The following is a 9,346-nucleotide window of genomic DNA, read 5'->3' on the forward strand; positions in this document are numbered from 1 at the left end:
TTAGCTTTTTATTATATAGGAAGGGAGAGACTTGAGCACATCTGAATTTTGGTAGGATATATTTTAAAATCACAGCAATCTTTATTTTTTCTGGTGTGAGAAAAAAGAACCCCACACAATTTAGAGTGCTCCAAGAGGGATTATAGAAATATGGAAATGAGTAAATTATTTTTCTTGTGCTTCTCAATGTTTAACTTAAAACTTTTTGTGCCTTGTCTGTCTTTAATATAATGTTTTTAAACTCTGGATTTTAAAAACACAAAGGGGGTGTCTATATTTAAAGCCTATGAACATGTTTTGCCTCAGATTAGCTATAGTTAATACCTATAGCAGAGAAGACAGACATTATAAAATGTTCTATCACAAACCTATTTTAGGAAAGACTATACCAAGTTCTTTAACAACAATTCTAGAACTGATATATCAAAATGTGTTATGCCTTTTAAGAGACTCCATTTGAAAAGCAATATCCTTATTTCAATGAGGCCATTACTACTCTGATAACTTTTTAAAAATTCCTTCTTTAGCACTTCTATTGGAAGTTTCAGAAAGTATCCCAGATATCCTCAAAAATGACAAGTTTTGTCCTGTTGCCTAAATCTGATTTTTGAAACAGGCATTTGGAGCCATAATCACTAAATAATGTGCCTATCAAATTTGATGACAAAAGTTTTAAATAAAAGAAGATGATAAAAGAAAATATCATGGCAAATCTATATGTTCTTGGGTTTGCAATGATTTCTTAAATATAACATCAAAGTATATGTAACAAAATAAAAAGTAGATGAATTGATCTTAATTAAAGTAAAATTTTTTGTGCATCAAAGAAAACTATCAATAGGTTAAAGAGAGCCTACAAAATCAGAAAAAGTATTTGCAAATCTGATATATATGTAGAATGTCCAGAATATGTTAAAAAAAAAACTCCTATAACTCAATAAAAAATTAAATAATCCAGTTCAAAAAAGGCAAAGAACTTGAATAGACATTTCTCCAAAGAAGATATATAAATGGCCAACAAGCACATGAAAACATGTTCTGCACTATTAGTTGTTAGTGAAATGAAAAATCAAAACCACAATGAGATACCACTCCACACTTACTAGGATGGCTATAATGTTTTTTAGAAAATGGAAACTGACTATTGTAGAAGAAGATTTGGAGAAATTGGAATCTTCATACAATGTAGAGTGGTTCAGCCACTGAGAAAAACAGTTTGATAGTTCCTCAAAAAGTTAAACAGAATTACCATATGAGCCAGCAATTCCACTTCTAAGTATATCCCCAAAAGAACTGAAAATAGGGACTCAAACAAATACTCGTACACAAATGATCATAGCACCACTTTTCACAATAATGAAAAGGTAGAAAAACCCCAAGTGTCCATCAGTGGATAAATGGATAAATAAATTGTGGTGTAACTAACCATACAATGGAATATTGTTCAGCCATAAAAAAGAATGGAGTACTAATGCATGCAACAACATGGATGAATCTTGAAAACATTATGTTAGGTGAAAAAGCCAGACACAAAAGGGCAAATATTGTATGATTCCAATTATATGAGGTACCCAGAATAGGAAAATTCATAGACAGAATGAGGAGCAGGTAGAGGAGGGATACGGGGAGTTACTGTGTGGAGTGATGAAAGAATGTGGCACTAGTGGGGACAGTGGCACAGCATTCTGAATATAATTAATGCCACCAATATGTACACTTTAAAATGGTTAAAATTTTGATAAATATAACATATATATATAACATGTTATTCAGCATCAATATAAAGTTAAACAAATTTTAGTTATATATTTTACCACTATAAAAAAATAACCATTGAAAATGTACAATCGCATTTAAGGAATCTAACAGTCTTTCCTTTGTTTTTCCTTGACAAATGCCTTTGGAGTAGTAAAATGCAAGTGGGTTTGCATCAAGTTAAATTATCATTCATAGTTGTCAATATTTTAAGATAAAAAAACCAAGATGATTAGAAAGTGGTCAGACAGCTTTTGTCTGTGCTTCCTTCTGAAAGCAACACCCTTTCCAGGTATAACAGGAAACAAAAGATGAAAAATGGGTAGATTTTTGCTGTTCAAAGAATGTATAACTTGAGTTAACAATTGAATTGTGGTCAAATTGCATAGCTCATGAAAAGGATGTTAGTTTCTGTTCAGTCCACTAATGTTGATATTAGCACCTAGAATATGGTGAAATCTTTCCAAATATTGTTGGAAACGCATTTCCCTTCTATTCCTTGACTGTTGAGTTTCTTTCTTTCGGAGCTGCCAGGATTATGCAGGTCACACAAGGCCTCACCATTGTTCCTTTTAAGCTAAAGCATCACAGATGATTGTTCATGTGTTACTTGGTTCTTTTGCAGAGCATAGGAAACTTGGGAACATGACTGTGACCGTGAGAAAGACTGTCCCCTCTCCCGAGGCCGTGCAGATTCTCTACCAGCGAATGAGGTACGAGTACGAGTTCTACCACTACGTCAAAGAGCAGTTCCACCTGCTGAAGCGCAAGTTCGGACTGAAGTCGCAGGTCAGCAAGCCCCCTCTGAGACCCCAGTTCTTCATCCCATCTCCGCTGGAAACCGAGGAGCCCATTGGCGACGAGGAACAGGATGACGAGAAGTGGCTCGAAGATATTTATAAGAGGTGATGCTGCCAGCCCTGTGTTGCTTCCAGTGGCTTTATCTCCCTTTTCCAGAAAGATTTGTTGTTGTTTGGGGAGGAAAATCCTTGAAGGGACTAAATTAATGCTCGGCTGCATTAAAAAGAACAAAACATTCCCACAGGTTGGGGGTCATTGGGAGATGCCCGGTTTTGCGGGTTTTATTTGTTTAATTTTATTCTGTGTTTTTCTGGCTCCTGGGGTCCTTCCCAGTTACGCTAAGATGACTCCATCACAAGGCATCTCATCATAAAATAGCTTTTTCCCTCTAGTTCAATGAGAGAAGGGGGGAAATATAGCCCATAGGCCAATAACTTAACATTTGTAAGAGGAGTTGTAGAAATATTACCTCAGTGGTAGGAAACATCCAGACTTGTATATTTCGCTAGAAATACAAAACCACTTCAGAGACCAGGGAATCCACTCCAGAAGGACCTAAGAGGAGAAGGTAGGACAGATCGGGACATCAAAAGAGAGGATGCCCCTGGGTTAGTGGTCTCTGCCCACATGGGCAGGATTCTGCCTCTGGTCCATCTCAGGAGACACTTTTCATCAAGAGCAGCATACTTGTTATCTCTGAAGGGGACAGTCAGCTCGTGCCACACCCCCAACCAGTATCTCTCAAGGTCAAAGTGCATGGCAAGTTCCATTCAGACATTCCATGTCCAAGCACCGTTCTGACAGATTTCAAAGTAGCATGGCAGGGACAAGAATTTATTTGCTGAGTAAGGAGGAGTGCAGGCAAGACAAATTATCCCTGGAGGTCATGTGGCATAGGAAAATGGCACAGTCCTGCCTTTGCCCCCAATATGAACTGAATTTCTCGCCAGCATTGTTTTAACTGCATACCCAGGAACCAGTTTGCCTCTGACATTTAACCCGTAGTAGAAGTTCTAAGCCTGACCACAGGCAATGCACAATCTATCAGGCACACCCCTGGCCAGTGGGGTCCCAGAGTAGCTGGTATCTTTCACCTTCTAGTCCCTTAAGAGGTGCCTGTTTTTGGTAAAAAGGGGTCCCGAGTTGTGTGCAGGCGGCAGGGAAACTATGGTCCCATTTCTTTTGGAAGCAGCTCACTGCTGAGAACCCTCCTAGGAAAGCAAGAAGAGGAGAAGCAAGAGCTTCTGGGTAAGAGACTGCTTGGCCAGTTTTATGAGTAGGTGTCTGCTCCCCAAGTGACCTGAGTAAATGTCGGGCAGTGTCGTGTCTCCAAAATATCTCCTCCCCATCCCACTCCCATCACCTGCCAGCTATCCATGAGGCCTGGGTTCAGTCATTAGAAGCCTGTGTCTTAGATTCTGAAATGTTTTCGCCTTTAACTGCCCCTCCCCCACTGAAAAACCCGTGTACTCCTGGGCTGAGACGCAGGGGTACAGGTGGTGGTGGCGGGCAGGCACATGCCACAAATTTTGTGTCCTTCACTTTTTCTCCCCTAGAGCCAGCCCTTCAGGAGCACGAGCAGATTGTGAGTGGGGAACAGTTAATAGTAAATAAGACTCGGACTTTACACAAGCTCCACATTTTCTACCTTTCAGAAACTAACAAGTCTCTCTAGAATTTTTTTTTTTATTGTGTTCACTAAAATTGGACGGTTGCCAAGATATAAAGCAAGTCATTTGGAACCTGTCAAGTGTGCACTAAAGCTACTTTATCATGAGATGCATTAAGAAGGCTCCACCCGCAGGAGTCCAGTGAAGGCTGGGACGCAGAGGCCCAAAGCCCAGCATTTGGCCACTCGTGGGCCTCCTTTCGGCCTCAGAGAACTGGGGCAGCGAAGTGATTAAGGGGGATAGAGAACTGCGGTCAATTCTAAGAGGAAGTATCCTTTGTCCCGTTTAGAGAGACCAGGGCCCCACCATTAGATATACGTTAAAAAGCAACCCGAAGAATAGTTAATGCTATTCAAAACGAGAACAAGAACGCCGCCTGGTACATTGTGAGCCATTTCTATGAAACTGCATAGAGAGAATGATAATTAGTTTACACACTGTGCCATCTCACCATCTGAAAATACAGTTGAGTTGGCTGAGAGTTCTCTGCTCTTGTCAGGACAGTGGGACAATTGGCCATTTGACAAACGTATCTCTGAGTTCAAGTTCACAGGAGCACTTCTGCCTGTGTGTTCAAAGGCATCTGTCAGCAGTGATCATTACAGCATCACAACAAAAGATGCTGACTGACCGACTTGCAGGGCCTTAGTGTTATTTTGTCGCAAACAAACAGCCTTTAGGTCCGTAAAGTCAAAGCACTTCATCAGTATATTTGGCACACATGACAATATTTCTTTGGCCCTGAGCCCAACACAGTTTGTACTTCATGAAATATATTGTACATTTTACATAGTTTAATTTAAAAAATACATTTTAAGCTGGTTGATCTTTCACTGCCTTATTTATTATAACCTTTCAGCACATTCCAAGGTTTTAGTTACTCAGGAAGGAGTTAATTAAAATGATTTTATTTTGGTCTGATGGATGTTTTTTAAAAGGAAAATTATTATTATGAACCTGCAGCCTACTTTCCTTGAGTGCTGTAAAAGTGCTTGTAAATCTTTTTTTTTTTAAAGAAGAATGAAAAAAATGGTGTTTGACATTGATGGAAACTGAAAAATATATATGGGACTGAAACATGAGCTGAGCTGAAATAAAAGCAATCTGTGTTTGAGATGAAGTATTCCTTAAGTTATTCATTACCCATGTAAATAAATGAATATAAATAAGTGGAAATTTTTTTCATTCTGTGGATACCTGGAATAAAAGTGCCTGCCATTCCTCAGCCTCTTTTATTGGCCAAGCTTTTTTCTTCAAGATGTCATTTTTCAGAAAGATGTATTTTTAAAAATCTGTAAACTGTCATTCTTAAAATTAGATGACACCAAAAAAAAAAAAAAAAAACTGGCCGAAAAAATTAAGCTAGTTGTTCATTCATCTCATTGTGTATATAAATCACTAAACAGCTGCTGACTTGATTGCTGTGCCCGCCAGTTGGTTAAATGTCAACCTCTGAGCAAGTTGGCGATGACTGGGAAAGCAGGGATGTGCCCCCTGCTGATCTCTTTCTCAGATGTGTGGAGCCTCAAAAGCTGATGATCCTAACCTCCCAAGCGAGGTGTTTTGATCCAGGAATGCTATCCCTGAGCAAGTTCACTGCTGCATCAAAGGGAGCTTACAGAGAGAGAAATCCCCCTGCTTTCTAGATACTGAATTCCAACTACATTCCAAATACACGTGACTACTTTGTAGATGAAAAGAATAGAAATCTTGGTACTAAATGAAAGAGAAATCCGTTTTGGTCATCACATGCTTTACTTCAAGAATCTCTGAGAGTCTTAAACCACAAAATGATGCCTGGTTACCTTTCTTTATCACTCAGTTTGTTGTTCTGCAGCCCAGTCATGTGATGTTTGACTCTGCATGAACTTTAGAGGCAAAAGTACTAAACAAAACCTGGACTACACCCCCTCTGGAGTTGCTTGCTTGGTCTGAAGTTCTTTATAAATTGTCCTGTTACCTGTGGGCTGGTCCAGTGAACTATTTGGCTTTAGATTCATTTTATAGATGTTGGCAGTATTTCGTAAAAGGCAAAACGATGAGCCACAGCCATTCAGAAAAATTGTTCCGTGGATCAAAATTGTGAAATTCTCTTCAAGTAAAAAGAAAGAGTATTCATTTTACTAAAATGATTTACTTCACATCTGATGACAAAGAAACTGATTTTTTAAAAAAAAGTATTTTGAACATTCTGCAAAAGAAAAGACTATTTTAGCTAAAATCAAGATTAAGAGTCTGTTGAGGAGAACACATGGAACTTCTTTCATTGTGGTGTGACCCTGTGTATTAGTTTATGGGAGCTGTCATTACCAAGTTCCATAAACTGGCTTAAACAATAAACATTTATTTTCTCACGGTTCAGGAGGCATGAAGTCTGAGATCAAAGTGTCAGCAGGCTGATTTCCACTGAGCCTCTCGCCTTAGCCTGTCCATGGCTGGCTTCTCCCGCTCTCGTCACAAGGACTATTCTCTGTCATGCTCATATCTGTGTCCAAATTTCCTCTTTTTTAAAAAAAAATATATATATTTTTATTGATTTCGGAGAGGAAGAGAAGGAGAGAGAGACTCATTGACTGGCTGCCTCCTGCATGCCCTACATTGGGAAACGAGCCCACAACCCCGGCATATGCCCTGACCAGGAATGGAACTGGGACCTCCTGGTTCATAGATCAATGCTCAACCACTGAGCCATGCTGGCTGGGCCAAATTTCCTTTTTATATGGACACCAGTCATACTGGACTAAGGCCCACGCTACAGAGCTCATTTTAACTTGATTACCTCTAAAAGGTCCTATCTTAAAATAACAGCCACATGCTGAGGTACTGGGTCCAACACCTCAACATATGAATTTTGTAGGTTCACAATTCAGCCCATCACACCAAGATCACAGCAGAAAAGTGAGAGCAGAGGAACAAAAATCCAACTAGGAGAAAAGCCAGCCTGAAATCACAGGTCCCTAGAGCTGCTGTGGGGCTCAGCAGTTACCTAGTCCATTCCCTCGGTGACAGAACAGCGGATCAAGGTCCAGATGGGAGATGTAAATTCATCACACACTTTTTTTCCATTGAAGGTTTGATTAACGTTTGAGTATCTACCAAATTAAAACTTTAAGAGTTGATATAGTCAGGGTCCATCTACTGTCCTAGAATCTACAGTGACAACAAGGGACAGTCAGCCACACCCAGTGCCACCTGCCACACTGAAACACCCCCCCCCCCCCCCGTGGCTCTCCTCGGGCTGTTGGCTGTGGGGTCCCCTTCCCCACGGAAACCCTATTGGTTTTCAATTGCATAATCCTCAGAGAGAGATGTCAAAATAAATATGTTTTACCCTAGATTTTTCTCTCTCCTGAAAGGACACAGAGAGGTTCTTGTTTCTGGATAAACAGATCAGACGGAGTTTACCCATCTCAGATTGCAGAGTTTTATTTTTCTTAAAGGCAAAATGAAGATTCATGTCTTACTTCCTGTAAGGCATTTCAGATGGACCCATCCCAAAAAAAAAGAAAGTCATATGCAGCTCGTAAAACGAGGTGAAGTCGAGTGCAGACATGCCCCTGGAAAACCAGAACTGGGATCGCTGGGCCCGAGGGCTCTCCGGCCTCCTCGCTCACGGACGGTTTCACTCACTTGAGAATTCCTTTCTGCAGAGGGTGGGCGGGCTTGACTCCCAGCTCCCAGCACTGATTCCCAGGAACACCCAGGCCACAGATGTTCACGGGTCACGGAGCTGTGAACTGACCACTTGTGCATTCTGGATTTCAATGTGTAAACATGGGGATTCCCTTTTCAGAAAGAAAAAAGAAAAGGGGGGAAAGGAGGGGAAGAAAAGTCACCCTGCAAGGGAAAAATGTGAGCTAAGTTTTTCCTTTTGGAATCTTGGCATGCGAGTTTAGCTATCTTCAATCTGGCTTTCGCCAGACACTGTATGCTTTGAGCAGGCATGGAGCAATCTGCCTCGCATGCGCTGCCAGAACGCTCAGACTTGACCTGCAACACGCTTCTGATTCCAGTCCTGAGCGGAGACAGCCGGAGGACAGGCTGCGGCAGACACAGCTTGCGGGCTGCGTGGTGCAAACGCGGAGGCGGCTGAACCAGGAAGCAGAGCGCTTGACTGACGAGGGCAAGGAATATGCACCGGCCAAGTCCCCAAGTTCAAGTCCCAGCTGGTCTGTTTCACTGGGTGCTTGAGTGAATCACTTGACCTCCTCATGCCTGAAGTCAACGCAGCTGGAAAGCCTTAGGAAGAAAATAGGACGTCCATTGAAAACCAAGAGCTGCTTCTGGGATGAAGCTTGTCCCACCCTCCGCCCCCATATGCTAAGAGACTAAAAACCACAATCCTGGGGCTGAAAAATATTCTTTTCTTTTCTTTTTTTTTTTCACAAAATGCTGTGTCCCAAACAAGAAAGACTAGAATTACACATAAATCCAGGCCCACTGATGCCACCAATCCCCCATATCTGCGAGTATTATGCCCAGTGTGCCCAGGGTCCATGGGAAACAGCCCTCCTCTATTGTGGTGTGAGTTAGAGTTATTATCCCATGCCATTATCCTAGACAAACCACTCTGGGGATTCCCACTTTTCTCTAACACTCCACTCGGGAGGAGTTTATCTAACTGTGAGTTACAGAATCCATCTTTACCTCACAGTTTCTACTAAATGCAGGCTTCCTCCGACCTGCAGGTTTTCCTGTGTATCTGTGACTCTGTTCATTGTAAGAAGCCTCAACACCCATGCGATTCAGTACAGGTTGTGTACAAGGGAAAGTCTTAGTAAAAGTCCCAAACCTGTACTTTTGGAGTCCTGCTTCTCATTCTCAGAAGCGCCGTCACTGCGTTGTGGGGGAAGTCTTGCAGTGATGCTGTGGACCGGTATGTGGTCGGCAGGGCCGATCCCTCTGACCCCACTATAGGGTTGAGGCTTTAATATATGGAATTTTAGTGTTTTGCATAAGAAAAGAGTTATGACACTCACCGCAAAGGTCCGTACAGCCACCCTATTTGCTGCTTGCATCAAATTTGCTATTTTCTTTCTTCCTTTGGCACACTTTCCTATCTGTTCCCCACCTTTGATGAAAGTGGATGTAATTCTAATCCAGTGCATATGCCCAAAGGA

The 9,346-nt window shown here is 41.4% G+C and overlaps 1 protein-coding gene across 2 annotated transcripts in view; it reads left to right on the forward strand.

Annotated features, from left to right (window-relative positions):
* The window catches only part of UST (uronyl 2-sulfotransferase), a 262,562-nt gene extending 254,020 nt beyond the window's left edge, over positions 1-8,542 (forward strand). The window contains exons 8-9 of one of the 2 annotated variants that reach the window (XM_054721950.1): positions 2,381-2,660; positions 8,240-8,542. In XM_054721950.1, coding sequence (XP_054577925.1) covers positions 2,381-2,660; positions 8,240-8,417 — 458 coding nt within the window. In that variant the 3' untranslated portion in view covers positions 8,418-8,542. Of the gene's footprint in view, positions 1-2,380; positions 5,341-8,239 lie in introns of those variants that run through there. The other variant, XM_054721951.1, reaches the window with a different exon arrangement.
* The last annotated feature ends 804 nt before the right edge of the window (positions 8,543-9,346 follow it).

This window comes from Eptesicus fuscus, chromosome 10 (genome assembly GCF_027574615.1).
Source record: "Eptesicus fuscus isolate TK198812 chromosome 10, DD_ASM_mEF_20220401, whole genome shotgun sequence".
Taxonomy (NCBI): Eukaryota; Metazoa; Chordata; class Mammalia; order Chiroptera; family Vespertilionidae; genus Eptesicus; species Eptesicus fuscus.